The 23,962-nt window shown below is 40.8% G+C and overlaps 1 protein-coding gene across 2 annotated transcripts in view; it reads right to left on the reverse strand.

Annotated features, from left to right (window-relative positions):
• Positions 1–5,626: 5,626 nt before the first annotated feature.
• The window catches only part of LOC132816772 (rho GTPase-activating protein 20-like), a 94,457-nt gene continuing 76,121 nt past the window's right edge, over positions 5,627–23,962 (reverse strand). For both annotated transcript variants that reach the window (XM_060826703.1, XM_060826704.1), the window contains 5 exons: positions 19,475–19,636; positions 15,790–15,899; positions 11,976–12,165; positions 8,852–8,969; positions 5,627–7,427 (listed from right to left, as the gene is read on the reverse strand). In XM_060826703.1, the coding sequence (XP_060682686.1) occupies positions 5,632–7,427; positions 8,852–8,969; positions 11,976–12,165; positions 15,790–15,899; positions 19,475–19,636 (2,376 nt within the window). In that variant the 3' untranslated portion in view covers positions 5,627–5,631. The remainder of the gene's footprint in view (positions 7,428–8,851; positions 8,970–11,975; positions 12,166–15,789; positions 15,900–19,474; positions 19,637–23,962) is intronic.

A 23,962-nucleotide genomic window follows, 5' to 3' on the forward strand; every position in this document is an offset into this window, starting at 1 on the left:
AACAGGAAATTCGACGTTTCGGGCATTGATTCCTGATGAAGGGCTTACGCCCGAAATGTCGAATTTCCTGTTCCTTAGATGCTGCCTGACCTGCTGCGCTTTTCCAACAACACATTTTCAGCTCATGCACTATTATAGATTATTATTGCAACTTCCTTCAACAACTAACAAATTCAACATGTTTACAGAAAGTTTAGGCTCACTTTATTGTATAAATAAAACCATACACATACACTTCAAGAGTATACTTGTCATCAAGCATTTCAAATCAGGGAAATGCGCCTTTTCTATTTACTGGCTTCTGTATCTATGGATTACATACATTATAGTAATGACATAAAGGCACACTATTCCTACTCTGTTGCTTACAATGCAATAGTAAAAGCAAATAATGTGTCACATTACATTTATTCATTAGCCACACAGCCATTTAAAAATAGTACTGAAAATGGAAGTGACCTTTTGTCAAACAAAAATAAACAAATAAACAATGCTCATTTGAAACATCACAAATCAAAACCTCAATATTGCATTTTTTTGCAATTTTGGAAGCCAGCTACAAATTAGTTTACATTTGACTAATGTAACAATACCATACTTTACTGGAACACTACCAGATTCAAAGAATAATAGATCTGGCAGCAAAGGCATTTGTCTGGCATATTTTCTGTTTTATAACAGAGCCTTTTGGAAGCCAGTTGGAAGAAATGTATAAATTGAAATGGAGCGTTGTCCATACAGACTATGCACTGCTGACACCACAACTAAAATGAAACAGATGTAGAAGTCATTGCAGGTGAATGCCATGCTCCTGTGACATGGGAGAACAGTTCTTGTAGAATGATGGTGAACAGGGATTCCAATGATTATAACATGTCCGTTCACTCTTTTGGTGGTTGAGGCTGATGGCATGATAGCCAAAAAATTTACAACTCCAGTCTCCCGGTTGAACATAACAGGTGATGGATAGGATCCAGACGTTAGTAAGATGTCACTACCGAGGATTCAAAGGAATCATTCTTGGAAGTCAGGCAAGTGGTTGAGAGCAAATTTGGGAGAAAGTATGAGAAAGCCAGTAGGGGAGGGTGGAAACCCAGACCATGAGACCTAACCTCCTCCTGGTTTCCAGCATACGTCTGTCTTAGTGCTCAGATAGGCATGTTAAGATCAGACTCCAAAAAACAGTAAGATTGATGTAGATATGTTCCAAGAGTCGTTCATATTGCCCACCCCTTCATATTAGGTCTCCTCTAAACATTGAAGCTGCCAATTCTTTTTGTAGCTGAGCTGCAGAATGATTTCAAGACAGAATAACTGCGGAATGTATCACTCAATATTAAGCCACAAACTAAGAGCTACCATGATAAAACCATTTACACTAACCTCTCCAATCGGGACATTTATTGTTCAGAAATGCCAGTTGCCCAAAACACTTTGAGCAGAATCAGTTGTTCTCTCAATGCCATTGGTATCATTTTAGTCCAGTACTTTGGGAGTGGAGACATGGAAAATACAGCTTTGCAGATTTGTAATATTGCCTTATAATGTTTTAACACTTTTTAGTGTTTCTGGTGAATATTTATATCTGTGGCATTTTCTGGCTCACACACATTAGGCACTCTAATGTCATTTTATAATCCATAAAATTTCAAATTACAGAAATGATTTGGTCCAAAGCATTACAGACTGGAGTAATTACTGTGTACTAAATGTAAAAATTATTTGTTTTCTTATTAATGGGAGCACAATAAAACAAACTGAGAATAATCAGTTTTTCATGGAATACCATATTACACCAATGAGTAAATGTTTCTCTCCTATGAGGAGTATGCCGTCTCACTCCTGAATTGTGCTTTGTAGACAGTAGACTTTAGGGAGTCAGATGGTGACTGTTGCTACAGTATTCCTACCCCCTGACCTGCTGTTGTAGCCACTATATGTATATGGCCAGTCCAGTTGAGTTTCTGGTCAATGGTAGGCCCAGGATGTTGATAGTGAGGGATTCAGTGATGATAATGCCATGAGTATCAAGGGGTAGTGGTTAGATTGCCTCTTATTAAAGATGGTCCATTGCATGTCATGTGTGATGTGAATGTTACTTGCCACTTGTTAACCCAAACCTGGATTGTCCAGATCTTGTTGCATTTGAACACGGACTGCTTCAGTATGAGGAGCTGCAAATGTTGCTGAACATTGTGCAGTCATCAGCAGTCATCTCCACTTCTGATTTATGACATAAGGAAGGTCACTGATGAAGCAGATGAAGATGATTGGGCCTAAGACACTACCCTGAAGAACTGCTGTAGAAATGTTCTGGAACTCAGATGACTGACTTTAAAAAACCACAACCAACTACCTATATCCCAGGTATGACTTCAAACAGCAGAGAGTTTATTCCCTAATCCCCTTTGATTCCAGTTTTGTTAGGGCTTCTTGATGTCACATGTGGTCAAATGCTGTCTTGAAGTCAAGGGCTGTCACTCTCACCTCACCTCTGGAATTCAGTTCTTTTGCCCATGTTTGACCCAAGGCTGTAATGAGCTCAGGAGCTGTGGCTCTGATGGAACCCAAACTGGGCATCATTGAGCAGGTGCTGCTTCATAACACTGTTGATGACACCTTCCATCACTTTACTGATGATTGAGAGTAGGTTAATGGGATGGTAATTAGCCAGATTGGATTTGACCTACTTTTAGCATACAGGACAAACCTGGGCAATTTTTCCACATTGCCAGGTAAATGCCAATGTTGTAACTGTACTGGAAGAGTTTGGCTAGTGGAGTGGCAACTTCTGGAGTACTAGTCTTCAGTACTATTATTGAAATGTTATCAGGACCTTAGTCCTTGCAATATCCAGTGCCTCCAACCATTTCTTGATAACAAATGGAGTAAATCAAATTGGCTCAATATTTGAATCTGTGATTTTGGGGACTACTAGAGCAGGCTGAGACATGGTACTCATGTTGAAGATTGCTGTGAATGTGAGTACTTTCTAAAATAACTATTATTTATGGGAAGTCTTGGTAGTGATTTTTCATAAATTACTTGACTTTACAAAATACCATAACCAGTTCTGTCCTTGCATATATAAAACTAAGGAACAGATTGATTTATTCCTTTTGTGACCCAGAGATACAGGAGCCAAGACTGGCACTCATACTGACACCTCAGCTGAAATCATATAGAATGGGAATAATGGGCTTCCTTTTCAGGATATTTTTACTTTGGAGCTGCCTTCAATGAGGGCACATACTCGAGAATTGATAAGGTTCAATTGACTGAAAAAATCACGACTGCCACAAATTCTGAGCATCAACATCTGTCAAGTGAGCTCAAAATCAGGAAAGAGCTTTTCAAACCAAAATTTATCCTCAATATACAATGAAACAAGTATCCAATTAAAGAGGAAGTTTAAAAAAGTTATTTCAATTGTCGTGATGCTCAAGTCCATCTTACACAGATAAAATAATGATACAACTCTCAATATTAATGAACTTTACTCTAATATCATCAGTAAGCCTTTTAAAAAGGAAATAAATATTACAATTTATGGACCACAAGCTGTGTACTTTAAAGCTACAATATTCAACTTTTAATAAACAGAAGAGATTCACTGGCAATTTAAAAAAAATATTTTATCACTTTTTTCTACTTAATTTGAAAGTACCTACAATGTGTTGTAGCAAGTCAGTGATCAAGGACCATTTCTTCTAAAGTAGTCCCAGCACACCGGTGCAGTAGTGCAGGGCCTCTGATCGAGAGGGACAGATGACAAGAAAAGTTGAACAAATCTACATCAAACAGAATTGTGGAATTCTCTGGGAAAAGAAACAGTGCAGCCAAATATTGGTTTCTTGCTAAAAAAAAAGTGCTTCAATACAAGAAGAAAAGTAGAAAGTGCTCAAAATCTGTAATAAATAGCCAGGTATAATGCAAAATTTCAGTCAGGAGGGTTCAGGTAAAAACAATGTAAGTCTGTCATCCAAGTAACCTCATTGTACAACATATTTAAACCTTGGGCAGTAAGGATATACTAAGAAATGAACTCATTATGATATTATCATGAATTCAAATCACAAAAGTAATGATAACTAACCCAGCAAACATATAGAATATAACACAACCCAGACTGATAATCATTTACATTAATTATTTTTCAGATTATGCTTTTTCTCCATACCTACATGCTAATCAATATAATTGCCAGATTTTAAGCCGATTACGTATGTTTGGTTAAGTAAAGATTGGTATAGTGTTTCTTCTTCAGTTTTCTCCTCATCAAGCACTGCTCTTTGATTCATGGGTAAGACAGAAGGCAGCCAGCTCCCAGACTCTGAAAATTGTGCCAAATGTTGCACAACAGAATTCAAGGGTAATGCTATTTGGTTGCTACTCTTACCTCCCAGGAAAACTATCTTACCTATATTCTCAAAGCAACTTCTCTACTGCTATAACTCAGACTACAAACTTAACAATTGTGTGAAAATGTAAGGCAGAAATCCATGCCCAAATGTCTAGGCCTGGTGCACTGAATCTCAGAATATCTACTGCACTACAAAAGTCAATTAAGTCTGAGTCTTCGATGCACTCCTCTAGTGGTGAGAGCTGGACAGCATATGCTATATAGGAAGAAATGCTAAAATTTCCATCTTCACTGTCTCAGATACATATTTGGCATCACTTGGCAAAACAAGGTCACTAACCTTGAGGCCTTGTATGTGCTAATTTCATCAGCACATGTTAATTGCTAAAGTAACTACACCTGCACTGTCTTGGTCAGGTTCATTGGGCCGATGATTTCATAGGCATTTGCATTTCTGTTACTAAGGACATCTGCAAATAAGATAAGATGACAAATATTGATATCAACATCTGGAAGGTAGTTGCTGACTGATGGTTTCTCTGGAAGGAGAAGGGAACTGAACTTTCTTGGAAAGTCATTGGAATTATAAAAGACAATTACAAAAAGCTCAGCTTGTCAGGAACAGGGTCCAAAGAAAAGCAGAGGCCACAGGTCAGTGAATCTTGTATCTTTTCAATCACGCTCTTTCTCGGCAGCAAATATGATAGAGACTATCAGGTCAGAGCAGAGGCCTATACCACATCAGGCAATGGCTAACAGAGTTGACCATAATGGCACAAACCATTGTCTCAAGAGGTTAAAAAGCTGCCACACAACCTTGTTACCTTTCAATCTGTACATTCTTCTATAGCCCAGATGATGGATGTTGTTTCAGAGTGTGGGAAGGAGAGAAAATGTTCACTTATTCCAACTTGAATATCAATTTCATGGCAAGCAAAGAGTGTCAGAGTAAGGTTTTGCATATCCTACTTAGCAGCCATTGGTTTTAAAATGCAATAGTTACTTTTAAGCAACTTACTTTTTGAAATTACAAATATATACATTTTTGTCTTGCTGAGGACAAGATTTCATCATACAGACCTACAAATATCAAAGCATACACATAAAAGATCAAATTTGACATTGTCAAAAATGTACTTGCAGTTGTGTGGACTACATATTAAGAGCTATGTTGTAATAATGTTACATGGCAGTTTGAATTGAACCAGAGTTAACAGATTTTCAAATAGCTTTTTGAAGAAATAATAATACCATATCTAAACAAGTCTTTACACATAAGATTCCTCTGAAAAAAACACTTGTTCAAAGTCTTCAAATTTTGGGTCACTGCAGCACTTATTTTGCCATTTCTTCTTGCTCTGGAGCACAGCATCAGTCACTTCTTGTGTTTTCATGAAATAGTTCTCAGCATCAATCTGAAAAAAATAATCCTTAACTGCTTTAGCTGCACTATGGGAAAGAGCATTGGAACTTGTGCTGTGAAATTGTTGCTCAGTTGCACATGGTCCACTTGTCGATGAAAATGGTTTCTTCTCCTGGAGGATCCCACCCTGTATCTCAGAAAGATCTGTATTAGTTACACTCTCACTGATGGCCCCAGGACTCTGAGTGTCCGTGTGAGCAGAAGTTACCAATTCAGACAAATGTGAGTTAACTACTCTTTGGGAACATTTCTCTCCTAGTGTAAATGAGCGCGATTGTTGACGTGGCTTTGACTGAAGACATAATTTTGAATTTTGCCCATAAAAGATAGTCTGTGGTATTTGGTCAAGTTCTGGAAGAGTTCGATTTGCTGTACTCAACAGATGTGATCTGCAAGCAACAGAGCTATTGATGAGTTCTTGTGAATCAGAATGTCCATGTTTGAGTAAAAGCTTTGAAGACTTAACCATCACTCCTTTTTTTTTGGCATCTGTACTTTGCAGTGATGATTGGATTGGTTTCCGATAGGACAGTGAATTGACCAATCGGCTTCTGTTCAACTTTTGCACGTCTTCTGCAGCCACTGGAGAAACAGTTAACTTGCCATTGGTGAGTTCTTTATCTATAAAGAATGGACCATGCTTGCTTTTAAGCTTATATCCCTTCTCCTTTCTTCTCAGTGTCCAGCATCCTCCTTTCTTCAGCCAGCTGTTGGGGTGCAGTGTGACTGGGCCTTTCTCAATGATGCATTTAGAGGTTTCTTCAGTCAAGTTGCAGCTTCCCTTGTGTTTTTCTGGTGCGGCGGAGGAGGAAGTGACAGCTGTGCCAGCATCTTGAATAGGAGACAAGACACCATAACAGTGTTTCAACATACTGGGGCTAGCTACGACAGCCGGATGGCCTTTATGACCTTGTATGGCAGAAGTGGATGTTGAGAAGCTTTCATCCAACACACAAGGTTCTGCATTATGTGTGAAAGCACTATCAATTGAACTCATCGAGGAGCCTGATGGTGAGGACAAACTGGAGCTGCTAATCTTTGAGGTAACGTTAAGTTTGAGTGGTGGAGGTGGCTGAAGTTGGCTACTGCTGTGCGACACCTTCTGAACAACTTTATGGCTTCCATTGCTAGATGTTTTCTGGTCAATATCCTTATGCAAACTGTAATTTATGAGCTTTTGGCCCTCAATCTGTAGCATCTGCAATTGCATAAGGTAGTTCTCATCTGACTGAGTCATGACAGCATCATAGCTAGCTTTACGAATCACAGTCTCATGATTCTGACAATGTTGAGCAAATTGTGAGGCAGGAGGAAATATATTGGGCTCTGAACACCGTCTGTGTCTTCTGGAACCTGAAAGCCTTCTGTCAGGAGCAAAGCCATAAATGTTGGAGTCCAGGAGGTCATTTTCGGAAAATGGACAGCTCACACTTCTACTTTGGGAAGCTGGAACACATAAATGACTTCCTTCATCCTCAGGTTGATCAAGATCACAGTCACTCCAGGTCAGAACAGAGTCCCTGCTTTGATTGTCTTGCTTTCTCTTCGACATCAGGTTCAATAATGGGGAATCAGTGTCATGATTGAGCTCATTTTCTAGACTGTCATACGAGGAGTCATGTAGTTGAAATGAGGAGAGATCTGCAAGAGGAAGCAGAATAAAAACTTTTGACTGACCATGTTGTTTAAGAACTATTAAAACAGGATAAGATTATTTGGCTCTAAAAGGCCAATCATTTTTAATTGACTAGTTCAAAAATTCAAATTCACACATCTTCCCATTCATCTTAATTCCTTCCTAAAATAACTTGTTAACTTCAATCAGAGGGGCCTCTTGTTAGTTTATTTAAACAAGCCTATTGTTGTTTGGTGAACAGATTCCTTCCAAATTCTTATTTCTAAACATGGCCCTGAGTATTGGAACCGTCCATAGTAATAGATCAGTTTTGTCAGCATTCCTTATGATTCTGAAACTCTCAAATAACAATGATTTTTTTTCCGGCAAATAAAGAACGTGCAATTATAAATCGCTTTCCATATTCTCAGGTGTCCTAAAATGCTTTAGTGCAAATGGAGCTTTTTTTAAGTGCAGCCACTGCTGTAATGTAGGGAAATGCAGCAGCCAGTATGTACATTGCAAGTTGGTGAAATAACTGAACAGGTAATCTGTTTTACTTACATTTACTGAGGATTTACATAAGATTCACATAATGTCATAGAATCTTTTGCATCCATCTTACTAGACAGTTATGGTTTCAGTTTGATATATCTGATAAACAGATCCTTCAGAAGTGCAGTGTCAGTTTACATTATGCACTTGATTCACTGAAATGGAAGTTAAACCCAATGGCCATCTGACTGAAGAGGTATGAGTCTTATCAAAGGTATGTAAACAAGAATCCATAATTATTTTCTTATCTAGGCAGTACAAGTTCACATTTATCAACATCTATGATAGGTTTACTTACAGCCACCACTTAACGTTACTTTAAGGAACAGAAGTTTGTTACAAGAGGCTTTCTACATATAGACTTTTGTTTTACCACCGAAGTTAATAATTCTAGCTCTCTAGATTCCTAAGGTACAGAAGAAACAAACAACAAATCACAAGAAGAGCAGGACCCTAACTATAGAATCAGCAGTCAAATTATGCAAGCTTCCTCTAATTCAGGATTAAGCTTGAGTTTTAGCAACAAACACCATCATTTAAGTATTTTCCCATTATTCTAATCCTATTTTTCAACTGGTCACTAGTTAATTTTGGGGAGGCACTTGTCAGTACACTCTGAGTAATCCTATTAAACATATTCAGATGTGTGACTTATAAACAGACTCATATTTTCTACGACATAACGTTAGGATAACTCGTAACAAATGCAATTGCTGGTTTGCTTTTTCTACATTTATCGCATAAGGTAGTTTAGGAAAAATATTCTTCATCATTGCATAGACTCATGTAGATTAACAAACAAAAGTGAATATTTGCAGTTTGATTGTGATCCTTAGTCAAAATGGACATTCATTTTATAGCTTCAGTATTGTTAGCAAGATAACAACTTCTTTACCTGATCCATCGTCTCTGTTTGCATATTTCCTTGATGATAACGCTCCAAAAGAGGTCATGAAACCATCTCCAAAGATCCTGCAGCAGTTTTCAATTAGAAACTGCACAAACAGTGCAACCTGCAGAAAGATAAAGGCCAGAAGTGTGAGTTCATTGTTGTTAAAATTCTGTTCCAGGAACTCATGCTGGCATCACATGCTTTACATTGTCAGCAATCAGATAACAACAGGACACACAGCGTTTGCATGGAGTCAAATGTGCCTTTTGCAAAAGTAAGAAGGTGGTGTAGCAGACGTGGCACGTTTCTTCAAGCCACAACATGATACTTGGAGCAAAAACGAGCCAAATGTTGTTAACCCACACATTCACCCCTAGCAGAACTGTACAAAAACAAGGAGAGAACTCCTGGAAAAAATATTTTAGTTGGCTTACTTCAAAATACAAATACTTGAAATCCCAAAGCAATTTAGGGCTAACCATGCAAAATAAAACTTCCTTCTCACAGTTTTGAACCTCATAAATGTGTGAAGAGATGAAACAGGGAATCTTTTATTATATACAAGTTGGTGAACAATGTCCTACAATCAATGTATTTCTTTCAAATTCACCTGACCTAAAGATGAAGAGCTTATGCCCGAAACGTTGACTCTCCTGCTCTTCAGATGCTGCCTGACCTGCTGCGCGTATCTAGCATCACACCTTTTGACTCGAAAGAAGAAATGTAATGGAAGTAAAATCCAACTTTGGCAAGGACTTAGGATTGGTAATAACAGATTGGCCGCATATTGTACAGCAATCACACTACTTCAAAGGCGCAGCAGGGCCTCTCTGCAGCTTTCTAGATTGTAGGACTGTGAATGTGTTTAAAGAACATGCTGCACTCATGTAAGATTGCTCTGTAGTACACAGTCACTCTGAAACGTTAATAGTCCATCAACTGCAATGAAGAGGGAAACTGTGTCAGATGCATAAGCAGTGGTGACCAACAAGCTTCTGTTTAGTTCCTCAAATACAATTTTAAATTATAACACTTGACTTATTTAATCTCTTAGGAGTGAGATAATCAGCATCTTGGCATTTTCTTTTTCTGGAGAGGCAGACCTGCATGAGTTTACAACTGTAGAACTATAGAGTTTCAAATGTTGGAAACACAAATGTGCACTACTGAGTCAGTCATGTGTGACGTGAGTGATTATATACTGAATGAGTACACCTACACTAACAAAGGGGCCCTACATTATTTAAGATGCCTAATACTAATGGAGCAGAGCAGAGTTCCTGTACTGCTAGAGTGAGCAGTGCACCTGTACCAATAGATCATTGTACATTTTTTAAATTCATTTATGGGAAATGGGCACCACTGGCTGGGCCAGCCTAATGCGCATTCCTAGCTGCCTGTGAGAAGTTGGTGATGAGCTGCCTTCTTGAACCACTGCAGTAAACATGGTGTAGGTAACCCCATGATGCTGCTAGCGAGGGAGTTCCTGTAGGAACAGTGATATATTTCCAAGTCCAATAGTGAGTGGTTCTGAGGGAACTTGCAGGTGGGGATATTCCCTTGTATCTGCTTCCCTTGTCCTTCTAGATGGATGTGGTCATGGGTTTGGAAAGTGCTGTCAGAGGAGACTTGGTGAATTTCTGCACTGCACCTTGTAGATGGTACACACTGCTGCTTCTGAGCACTGGTGATGGAGGAACTGGATGTTTGTAGTCCTGGTGCCAATCAACCAGGCTGCTTTGTCCTGAATAGTGTCATTCATGCAGGCAAGTAGAGAATTTTCCATTAACCCCCTGACATCTGCCTTTTAGATGGTGAGTAGACTTTAGGGTGGCAGGTGATGAGTTACTCCCTGCAGGGATCCAAGCCTCTGACCTGTTCTTGCAACTACTGTATTTATCTGGCTAGTCCAGTTCAATTGCTGGTCAATCTTACCCCCAAGGATTGATAGGTGGGGTTTCTGCAATGGTGGGTAATGCCGCTGAATGTCAAAAATTGATGGTTGGACTCTATATTTTTGGAGATGGTAATTGCTTTGTACTTGAGTGGCACAAATGTTACTTTTCACTTATTGGCCTAAATCTTGATAGCAAGGTACGTGAAGGTAATTGGGGTAAAATGGCGCAATATTCATGATTTTTGATGAGTTGATTTTTGTTGGGGCCAATAAAGTCAATGCATTATTTGGCAAATATATCAGACATGAGCAGATTAGTCGTGATTTAATGACTTCCATGACTTGTGCCTTACAGCTTAGAATTTCCTGGCTGGAGTCACTTCTTTTCACTAATTGCTGTTTACTGCATGGGAAGGCTTCTTTACAGGGCAATATTATTCAAGCAGTCGGCAACAATAATTTCCGACATTTTAACCATAAAAAGCACATCCACTTTAAGTTATTCTTGCTGCTCTAGAGCAGTCAATAGAGGGTGCTGATTATCCATATGCCTGGGAAGTTCTATAAAAGCAGAGTTAAATATCAGCTCCTTCAGCTACTACCCCCAGAGAGGCTGCAGTGCTTTAGCACCATTAATGTGTTGATATCAAATGAGCACACTGAATTAGGGACTAGACTTAAAACTAGGTAATGTTTTACCCCTGGTGGAAACATATCCAAAGCCAGTCCTTTGCCACATTATGTTAAAAGAAATAATATATTAAAAAACATTGAAGAGAGGCTGGATCAACAAAATGAACGAACTGAAACAGGTCTATCTTAAGTTTATATATTAGGCAAAATTAAATCAGGTACAAAATTAAATGTACTTATTCAGAAGTACAGCGCATAGTGACAGCCATTTCTTTTTAATGATGTAAACAATTTACTCTTCCCTCTATGTTCTTAATAGTAACATTGACTCAACCTTTCACATGCAATGTGTTCAAGTTACATACAAAAAAAGTGTCAACTGACTTCAGTATTAAATAAAACAGGGCTCCACTACATATGCATTCAAAGATCAACTTAAGTAAATGTAGACATTGAGGATTTGGTAAAATGGTTAAACAATCTTGTACACTCCAAGCACAGCATAGTTTGGAACATTTTACACAATGTTTTCACTGTGATGTTTGTGCGTCACACATTCTTGTAATCACCTGACTGTTGGCAGTAACCACCTCTCACCTTTTTTGTTGACTCACTCTCTATTTCAGGACTGCAGGGTGTGGGAGGCCACAAGATGCTGGGTGCTATGCAGACTGCCAAATTAAATGCATTCATCTGGTTTTCCTCAGCCTGCTGCTCAATGTTGTGAAGCACTCTAAACACATGACGTAGGAGAAGGGAATTGAGTTTTGGAAGTTGCTCCAACAATCTGGAGAAAATAAGAAGTTAAAACAGAACATTGAAAAACCCTGTGATGACACTGCCGCTCTAGGGAAGGCAAGAAGTGCTAACGTTTCTTTTGATCAGTGATTCTTTCCCATTGTCTGCACCTTCTAGGTGTGATATGGAGTTCCTTCACCAGAGGATGAATGAATCGAGAAATTACTCCTGTACTTGATTACCTTATTTGGCTTAGGAATACAGATTCCCATCTTACAGAGATGTAACTCTGCAATCAAATGTTCATAGTGGGGATAGCAAAACTAAATGAGCAAATCATGCAAAATTATGGCCCACAATTCTTTCCTCAGACATGTTATGGACGGATACTTCTCACCAGTATGAATTTTGGAATCACAGGTTCCAGTTTGTCTCTTTCCAATTGAAGTCAGAATTGTACAATTGCATCTCATTATTACAAAAGTAATTATCAATTTGCTGAAAAGATAAAAATTAAAATTAAAATATTCAAGAACTTCTCCTATTAGTATCATTGGAGTTTATGGTTGTTGGTTAATATTTTTACACAGTGAATCATTATCGCTCCACTTAAAAGTTCGACATAACCCAAAATCTATTAGGTATTAAAATTGCTGGGAGGGTCTTCTCAATACACAGGTAAACTGTTCATCAGTGGAAAAATTCATACTAAAAGTACTGTGATCTAATTGCAGTACTTGGTCAAAATACTTTAAAATTTCTTTTAAAAATATGTTAAATCTTGTCTAACCTTTGACGCTAAAATAGCTGCAACATTTTATATTGAGAATTAATATCAGAAAAAAAGCTAGCTGCATCTCCTCTCAATTTCAGGAATCAGGTGTCATTGGGAAGCAGCCTGTTACAGTAGCCTGTTGTCATGTAGTGATTAATAAAGTATATCTAAGATCTCGGTGCTCCTTTAACATAGGCATCTTGCACATCTTCAGGTTTCATCACTGCATTATTGTCAGCTGTATCTTTCCCAAATCTCAACACTTCTTTCCCTCTCTTCCTGAAGATGCTCCTTTTAGTCACAATAACTAATATCACAGTATGTGGTTGGTGTCAATCATTGTTTCATAACACTCCGTATGAATCACCTCGAGATGTTTTTACCCAGTTTAAGCCAAGTTATTGTTTTTAAAATGTAAAAGTGATAGCTGAACAATTTGCAAATACTTCATTCTTTTCTGCACTAACTCCCATTTCCCTGCAGTAACTATTTTCTCTTCGCAATCATAGGGATTCCAATCATTCCCTTTCATTGTTCAATTTTAGTAGCTGACAACTCAGTCATTTGCTCCAACTGACCCTTGATTCCTCTCCTGCCTCTTCATCTAAACAACCCAATTCTTTTTCCCATGCAAACATGGTTCAATTGGAAGGCTGATTTTCAATTCCAGCCTTGGGCGACTGCCTGTGTGGAGTTTGCACATTCTCCCCATCTCTGCGTGAGTTTCCTCCGGATGCTCCGATTTCCTCCAACAATCCAAAGATGTGCAGTCAGATGAACTGGCCATGCTAAATTGTGTTAGGTGCAATAGTCAGAGGGAAATGAGTCTAGGTGGGCTACTCTTTGGAGGGTCAGTGTGGACTTGTTGGACCAAATGGTCTGTTTCCACACTGTAGGGAATCTAATCTAAATTCAGCAATTGTTTGCCAAATTTCCCAAAGCTCAGAAAACCCACAAGTTAAATGGAGATAGAAGCAATTGGAGAAACTTCTGACTCCCTGCTGCCAACTGCAGTTTCTCCTCACTACAGAAATTAGCCAGCTTACCCTTCCACCAACCTCAAATTCACCCTTTTCCAAAAAGCCGGGATTGTCCCCACAAGTCACTGTAATCTCCTGTCCGGCAACTGATGATACTTTCCATTTGACCAACAACTGGGAAGGATACGAAGAAAACACAATAATGAGGTCCTACTTCAGCTTCAGAGCAGGAACTCTGCATCCTGAAGATTTGTGGGATTTCCCCTGACTCTGCATTCTCCATCCTCAGGCCTTTGTTTACATACTGTCGTTAGCCATTCAGTTTACAACCGGTCTTAACTAAATGGTCTTAATAACATTAAAATATTTAATATTTCAAACTTCAATCTTCTCTTTGATTATTTATATGCTACTAATTCAGGTGCCTGGACAAATAACCCAGAGAATTGAGTTTAAGTTCTATCAACACTTAGGCAACTTGTGTTCAGTTCATCTAAATAACTCTTCAAAAAAAGCTGACATCAGCCATGGCGAGAATGTAACTATTAGATTGTTGGTAACATTAGGTTTACTGGTGACTTTAAAGAAGGAATCCTGCCAGTCTGACCTTTGTGAGATTCCTGATTCAGACCAAATCTGTGGACTGTTAAATATTCTTTAAAGTGACCTAGCAAACTGTCCAGCTGCACTAAAAAAGCACAACAAAATATGAAAAAAAACAGAACTGACCACCTGGCATCAATCTAGGCATCAGAATTAAACACAACAAAGGCACACCCTGCCCAATAACCCCTGCAAGGTCCATCACTGCAGGAGTTCATCGGAGTAATGTACCAGGCCCAAACAACTTCAGCTGCTTCAATGATCTTCTCGCCATTTGAAAGGGCAATAAAGTCAAGACACTCACTGATGATTGCACAGTTTGCTTTTCCATTCTGAAGTGCTCAGAAATGGAGTAGTCCGTGCCTACATGTAGCAAAACCTGGATGGCATTCAGGCATGGGCTGATAGATGGACAATAACATTCACAACATGCAAATACCAGGTATTGGTCATCTCTAATAACAAAGAATCTCATCATCTAGCCTTGACAATGAATGGCATTACCATAAATGAGGTCTTTATCATAAACATCCTGTTTAACTGAAAGAGCTAATTAATACTATGGCTACAGGACTGGGTCATAGGCTTGGTATAATATGGAAAATTAGTCACCCCCGACTCATCAAAACTTGCCTGTCATTTACAAGGCAGAACACAAAAGTGTGAAGGAACATTCACTTGTATTAAGGGCAGTTCCAACAACATTCAACAGAATTGCTGCACCATTTGACTGGCATCCCATCCACCACCAGAACACCATGGCTGCCATGTGAGCTGTCTCCAAGATACACTGCAGTTTTTCCCAAACCCACAAATTCTACCACCTCAAAGGAGAAGAGCAGCAGGCACAAGTGTACACCATCACAGCCATGTATTTTTTCTGCAAATCAGACAGTGTGTGTCTTGGAAATACATAGCTTATGTTCAACATCGCTAGATCAAAATGTTGGAACTCCCTCCCTGTTAGCAATGTGGGAGCACCTACATGACATGAACTGCAAGACAATAGCTCACCACTCCAGCTTTGAAGAAATTAAGGATGGGAAACAAATTCCAGCTCTTCCCATGAATGAATAATTAAAGAGATTTACTGGGATGTGCTTTAAGTGAATAATTGACTGTTTTCTGTGTCTTGTGAGAAGAAAGGGTTATTTTAGCTGTAATACAGCTTTGTCTGTGGTCCAACCCCGCACAGCTTCTGATATTTTATAGTCCCCTGGCCTCCTTGTGTCTGCCTCACCACTCTCAAGATCAACTGGCTTTCTCTGCAACTGCACATTACCAAGACGATACTCCACTGAATGCTTTAACCAACCTTTGAATTTCCTTTATCTTCTCCTCATGACTTCTCTTTTCTATTGCTGCCAGCCAATCATCATAGAGGTCTGAAGTAAAGATGCTTCCAGGAATATTCCGAAGGAAGTCCTGAATTTGCAATAGACAGACATGTGTCCATGAAGCAAACAAAATAAAAATTAAATAAAACAGCCCTAAAAGTTTTATGTTATGCAGATTTTCAAAGCATTGAACAATGTCCAAAGCAAGTAACGCTGACAAATGAAAAGCTCAATCCTACAGTTCTCACCAGTAGATGGGGTGCCCGTTGTTGATACTCTCCAGTTCAGAACTGCCTGTATCTGAACTTTGAATTATTTTTGCTAGGTTGTTTAGTGAGGTCTGAACCAGCCTATTCTTTCCTGGATGATGGATGGGCAGTCAGACTTCAATTTCCCGAGCTCAATTAAAATGTGCTTCTTCTGGTAAATCTGGAAATATTTTAGTATTTGTCATATAGACTTGGTCATGGAACCTGGTCCCTCCCAAATGGAAATGGCTGTATACATCGTATACTCTGGCAGAGTACGTAACAATGGTTTTGCATTGAGTAAAGTATTGTTGGTCCAGGGAAGAGAAAAGTCAAGCATGGTATCTGCTTCCCATCAGTACAGAGAGAATCCTACTGAAGAGTTTGTGTACTTTCAATTCCTACTCATTTGTGTCAGATACCGGTGTCAAACATCTACAGTGCAACAGCCTGTCAAGTCTCTGGATTCGCTCTTGGAGTTCAGTTACTTATTTAAGGTACTGGAGGATTGCTGCATTATGATTGAATTCCAGAGGCAATTCTAAAGTGCAACAGCAAGGGGAGAAAATTGAAAAATCTAGAGTTTAGACATAGTTTCTCATTTCATGAGAAAAATATAATCCACTACCAGACACCAACACAGGATATTTGGTTCTGGGCAACATTTCAGAGTTTATCACCTTTTGTAAACTAAATGAGCAAATATGCTTCACAGACTATTGTAAGAAGTTCATTAAAATGAATGACATAGGTTCACAACAATTTAGGTGGCAAGAGAATAATTACTTTAGAGACACTGTAAATTGATGAGGGTAAACTCGTTAAAAAAAAGGTCTCAATTATAACACCCTTGCTGGTAAGTTGTAAGGTAATAGATTCAAGTCTATAATAAATTTAAAGATGTAACTTGGCATTTCAGGAAGGAATGTAAATTGGATGTGTTCACTTTCAGGTGAGGTGTTAAACAAAGGCTTTGCCTATGTATTCCATGTTGGTCATTCTATGTTACTCAACAAACAGTCAAACATGCTCTAGGTAACATCTACTTCTCAAACAAATCAAATTGTTTGGTATATTATCTCACTGGTGTTTATGGGATCTTGTGGGTACATTAATTAGCTGCTATGTTTGCCTACAAAATAATGGTGAGCATACTTCAAAAGTACTTAACAGACTGAGAAATGTTTTAGGACATTCAGAAGATACGAAACTCCTGCTAGACAGAAATGGCCTTCTCCTCTTCATAAAATTTCTCCTTTTTTTTTAAACTTGTTCTGTTTCAATATATGAGTCACAGTTTGCTTTAAAGAAACCATCTGAAGGAAAAGCTACTATTATCTTCTCAATTACTTCGATCAACATTGGAATTTCCCATTTTTTAAAAGCTTTTATTGAATTTTCTCACAGTTAATGATTTATTATAACCTACATGTAACTAAGTCAGAAAATTGTAGGGATTCTGTTTATATATTTTCCAAATTATTGCTATATTTAAAATTTTTTACCTCTGCATCATGAGCAACACTAATTATTCATTTTCTCCCAGACATTATTTTCCAAGCGGCTTGTGCTAATGGATTGCTTATAATGGTACTGTGCCAAGAAATCCAAACTACTTTCAATGAATAGTCTGCTCTCCTCCTAAATTAAACTATTTTTTTCCTGACATGCATACTGATTAACTGCATCTATAATTTTAACATGGGAATTGAGTCTTATTGATTTCTCTGAAATAACTGAACAGTTTGACTCTTTAATACATATGTTTCACTTCGTGGACAGAAAGGAAATTACAAAAGAAAGTCATTCACATTCATTATATTTGTTTAAATTGCCACTTTTTTTCCCCATTTACTTCCATATCCCTATATGGCTAGTTTCTGTCATGGGCCTTTCCTGAATCTAGTGGAGGAGGAGAAATAAACTAATGATTACACACAAAACAGTCAAGAAAATATCCATTGATGAGACAAGCAATGGGAGTCAGCTTCCACTTACTGATCATTATTGTGCTACCAACTTTTCAACTCAGACACCCGTATGGCAACTGGTAAAATTCAGTACTTTCGCAGCATTGTGACCCCTACGCCCAACCCCACTGGAGTTCAAAGGTCAGTTAGTGACAGTTGTTTAAAATATTTTCAGGAGGTACAGTACCAATGTAGCAATTGCTTCAGGGTCCCCACTGGGACTGGGGCCGTGGGGAATCGAAAGAATGCATAGCACTGTCAAACCACAAGTGGGGCAATTTATACAAGATTAAGTTAAGCGAGTATTTTGGAAGATTGTTGATTCACCCAATGCTGCTGGAAGTCTTTTTGGATGTTTCAGACACAGACCTTCACCCACCATAATACTGGCATCTAGATTATTAAGTACTTACACCAATTCCACCAGGCTCCTACTGGAGACCCTGCCCTTTTCTAACATCATACTTAGCTCTCCCATCTGGAAAAAAAAGCTTCTCTAGTGTCTCCTAGCTCAGCATCCACTGTTTATAGATACAGTATATACAGCATGATATCCTGTCTCCCGCAGGGCATTTCTGTCCTCTTTACTGGGCAACAGACCATGAGGAAATTCAGAATTCCATAGTTTAGAATCAAACATGGTGAAACACAAGCTGTTTCTGACAATTGTGAAATCAACCTGCAGTATCAGTTATCAATTACAGCAGAATTGGGGAGAAAGTGGAAACAATACAGATGCAAACTTACCTTTGGATATTAATTTTTGATATTTTATCCATTTTCTAGTACTCTCTTTGTCTTTTGCTCTGGGCACCCTCACCATCTGTTTCACTCTGTCCTCCACCCTCTCCCTGAACAGCATAAAAAAACACCATTTTCCAGCCCTCTCAATTCTAAAGACGAGCAGACTGGACTTGAAATATTAATTCTGTTCCTGACTTCACAGTTTTTATTTTAGATTTCCAGGCATTTGCAGATTTTTGATTGTAATAAAATACCATTTCTTGCTCAGCAAGTTTACTAACATATCTTGAGGACAAGACAGCCTCTTCACATAATGATTGCTATCTTCATTTTACTCAGGTAAAGGACATGGACCAGGTTTTAATAGAGAAACTAACTTAATCCTGGTCTCTCCAAAATTAGATGATCTTAAACAATAGAATAACTGTGAATAATAATTGGATTTGGAACTCATTCACTGATATTCTATTCCTACTAATGGAAAATCACTTGTCTTAGCTTTCTGACTTCCATTGAGTACTTAAGTTTGGGAGGAAAGAATTGATAAGTCCTAAGTATCACCCTGATGATTAATGTACCAACACATTACACTACCAGGCATCTCATCCTTAATTTGATTAAAATGTAGCAGCACAATGTAATCTTCAATCTGGGAAGGAATAAAATGTAATTCAGATTCTAAGGGCACACTCTTAACATACTTTGAACACAGCAGCTGTCACAAACACAGATTCACGGGCTAAGTGCACTTCAGCTCCAGTATTCAGCTTCTCTTTCAGCTCTTTGCAGGCTTTAGCATTCGCAGAACGTCTGAAAATGCCTCTGGTGAATGGGCCTTCACGAAACAGAAAGGAAAGCATGTCCTATAATACAGAGGGCAAAAAAAAACATCATAAGTGTGTTATGAAATCAAATTAACTGAAGAATGCATACTCAACTTCTACTTTGACCCTTGAGACAACACAACTAAGACTTGTCTATCAGAGTTAACAAAGCAAAGCTTTATTTTATTGTTGAAAATGTCACTGACAGTAGAGTCATACAGATATACAGCACCGAAAAAGGCCCTTTGGCTCATCACATCTGTTCCAGTCAAAAACAACCACTTAACTATATTAATTCCATTTTCCAGCACTTGGCCCAGTGCCTTGTATGACATAGCAAGTGCACATCTAAGTATTTCTTAAATGTTATGAGGGTTTCTGCTTCTACCATCCTACAGGTAGTGATTTCCAGATTCCCATCACTCTCTGGGTGAAAACATTTTTGCAGACATTGCCTCTAAACCCTTTGTCCCTTACCTTAAACCATCTGGTCCATCATCCCTCCAAAGAGGAGGAAAACTACTTCAAATCTAACCTAAGCCCAGCCTAATTTTATACTCTGTAATAATGTCCCCTCTCAATCCCCTCAGCTGCAAGGAAAACAATCCCGTCTGTCCAATCTCTCTTTGTAAGTGAATCTCTCTGCCTGTATTCCTGATGAGGGGCTTTTGCCCGAAACGTCAATTTTACTGCTCCTCGGATGCTTCCTAAACTGCTGTGCTCTTCCAGCACCACTAATCCAGAACCTAGTTTCCAGCAGCTGCAGTCATTGTTTTTACCTAGTTGATTTTAACCCTACTGTGAATCCTCTTGCAAGGATGCCTGCCTTGAAGAAGTTTTCCTCCTCTCCCTACAAGAATCTCAGGGAGTCCCTCTCCCACTGCAACTCCCAGCTCATTTCCTCTGCCCTGAAGCTCTTCAACCATGTCCTGAAACAAACTCGCTACCACAGCCACATTTGCTTCCTCAGTGCCTGCCTCCGTAACCAACTCATCCCACATGGACTCCAGACCACCTTTAAACCAGTAGAGTTCGGACTTGAACAGGACAAACAGTACAGACTGCAGATTCAAAAACACCAGCAACGGTTCTCCTTCAAGATCCTCCGTTCCACGCTTGCAGCAATGCACCAGCACCTAACCTCTCTCCAGTCAGCCCTGCCTCAGCTGAGGGCCACACTCTCTCAGAATTGCAAAGGACCCACTCTGTACTACATCATCAGGAGAATTCATAATCTCAACAAACAGTATTTCAACTCCATCTCAAACATCAAAAACTGTAAGTACAACAAACTATTATCTGCCCACCTCCATAACCAGCACTCCTCAAACATTCCAGAAGATTCCCCCAGCCTCTGGAACTGTTCGGACGCCATTAGCCATGCGACTGATGCAGCTGCCGCCCCCATGCTGATTGATGACATCACTTCTGCCCCCATCATGGCCACACCCACAGCCACTTCCACTCCTCACAATTCCTCATGCACCACATGTGACATCACTTCCGCTCCTCACATCATCGCTGATGTCACACACTCAGTGACTTCCGCCTGCCCCACTGCCGTGTTTTCCACCACTTCCGCCCCCACCAACGCTACTCACCTGCATTCTGCTGACATGCCCCCCACAGATCCCACTGTCACCATCCCCGCCCCCCCAGAACCCTGAGGGGGACACCACCCCTACTCATGACTCTACCCCCATTCCCCCCACCACCACACCCACTCCAGTTACAGGCCCAACCCCCATTCCCAGCTCCACACCCACACCAGGTCCCAGCTCCCAGCCCTGCCGAGTTTTCACTATCCCTCCAGACCTCCCATCACTGAGGACAAATGATTGGTCCTTAGCAAAGGACTCACCTTCATCCCCCTCCGTCCACGCATCAATGAATTTAATACACGTTGTGACGTTGAAAACTTCTTCCGCTGCCTCCACCTCCGAGCTTACTTTCACAATCAGGATTCCTGTCCACCTTCTGAGGGCCCCTTCGCCCACCTCCAACACACTCCATCCACCTGGACACCCCATGCTGGCCTATTACCTGCCCTCGAGCTTTTCATTTCCAACTGCCGCTGAGACATTAACCGCCTCAATCTGTCTACGCCCCTCCCCCACTCCAACCTCTCACCCTCACAACGTGCAGCCCTCCAATCCCTCTGCTCCAATCCCAACCTCACCATCAAGCCAGCAGATAAAGGGGGCGCAGTGATAGTCTGGCGCACTGACCTCTACACCACTGAAGATAAATGCCAACTCGAGGACACCTCTTCCTACCGCCCCCTCGATCATGACCCCACTCCCCATCACCAAACCATCATCTCCCAGACCATACAGAACCTCATCACCTCAGAAGATCTCCCACCCACAGCTTCCAACCTCATAGTCCGGGAACCCCGCACTGCCCGGTTCTACCTCCTTCCCAAGATCCACAAGCCTGACCACCCTGGCCGACCCATTGTCTCAGCATGCTCCTGCCCCACTGAACTCATTTCTACCTACCTTGACACTGTCCTATTCCCCCAGTCCAGGAACTCCCCACATATGTTCGAGACACCACCCACGCCCTCCACCTCCTCCAAGCCTTCTGTTTCCCAGGCCCCCAATGCCTCATCTTCACCATGGATATCCAATCCCTCTACACCTCCATCCGCCATGACCAGGGCCTCCAAGTCCTCCATTTTTTCCTCTCCCAACATCCCCAACATTACCCTTCCACCGACACTCTCATTCGTTTGGCCGAACTGGTCCTCACCCTTAACAATTTCTCCTTCCCCTCCCACTTCCTCCAGACCAAAGGGGTAGCCATGGGCACACATATGGGCCCCAGCTATGCCTGTCTCTTTGTTGGCTACGTAGAACAGTTGATCTTCCGTAATTACACCGGCACCACTCCCCACTTCTTCCTCCGCTACATTGATGACTGCATTGGCGCCACCTCGTGCTCCTGCAATTCATCAATCATACCAACACATTCCACCCTGACCTTAAATTTACCTGGACCATCTCTGACACCTCCCTCCCCTTCCTGGACCTCTCCATCTCCATTAATGACGACCAACTTGACACCGACATTTTTTACAAACTCACCGACTCCCACAGCTACCTGGATTACACCTCTTCCCACCCTAACTCTTGCAAAAACGCCATCCCGTATTTCCAATTCCTCCGCCTCCGCCGTATCTGTTCCCAGGAGGATCAGTTCCACCACAGAACACACCAGATGGCCTCCTTCTTTAGAGACCGCAATTTCCCTTTCCACGTGATTACAGATGCCCTCCAACGCATCTCGTCCACATCCCGCAACTCCACCCTCAGGCCACACCCCTCCAACCATAACAAGGACAGAACGCCCCTGGTGCTCACCTTCCACCCTACCAACCTTCGCATAAACCAAATCATCCACCGACATTTCCGCCACCTCCAAACAGACCCCACCCCTTTCCGTCTTCCACAAAGACTGTTCCCTCCGTGACTACCTGGTCAGGTGCACGCCCCCCTACAACCCACCCTCCCATTCTGGCACCTTCCCCTGCCACCTCAGGAATTGCAAAACCTGCACCCACACATCCTCCCTCACCTCCATCCAAGGCCTTAAAGGAGCCTTCCACATCCATCAAAGTTTTACCTGCACATCCACCAATATCACTTATTGTATCCATTGCTCCTGATGCGGTCTCCTCTACATTGGGGAGACTGGACACCTCCTAACAGAGCGCTTTAGGGAATGTCTCCGGGACACCCGCACCAATCAACCACACCGCACTGTGGCCCAACATTTCAACTCCCCCTCCCACTCTGCCGAGGAAATGGAGGTCCTGGGCCTCCTTCACCGCTGCTCCCTCACCACCAGACGCCTGGAGGAAGAACGCCTCATCTTCTGCCTCGGAACACTTCAATCCCAGGGTATCAATGTGGATTTCAACAGTTTCCTCACTTCCCTTTCCCCCACCTCACCCTAGTTCCAAACTTCCAGCTCAGCACTGTCCCCATGACTTGTCCTACCTGCCTATCTTCTTTTCCACCTATCCACTCCACCCTCCCCCCCATTTTAAAACCTTCATCCCCTCCCCCACTCACCTATTGTATTTTATGCTACTTTCTCCCCACCCCATCCTCCTCTCACTTATCTCTCCACCCTTCAGGCTCTCTGCCTGTATTCCTGATGAAGGGCTTTTGCCTGAAACGTCGATTTTACTGCTCCTCGGATGCTGCCTGAACTGCTGCAGTACTGCACCACTAATAAAGAATCTGGTTTCCAGCATCTGCAGTCATTGTTTTTACCTAAACTCTCCACCCCAGGCAACATCCTGGTAAATCTCTTCTGCATCTTCACCAGCGCTATTATATCCCTTCTCTAAGTGAG

The sequence above is a fragment of the Hemiscyllium ocellatum genome, chromosome 6 (genome assembly GCF_020745735.1).
Source record: "Hemiscyllium ocellatum isolate sHemOce1 chromosome 6, sHemOce1.pat.X.cur, whole genome shotgun sequence".
NCBI lineage: Eukaryota > Metazoa > Chordata > Chondrichthyes > Orectolobiformes > Hemiscylliidae > Hemiscyllium > Hemiscyllium ocellatum.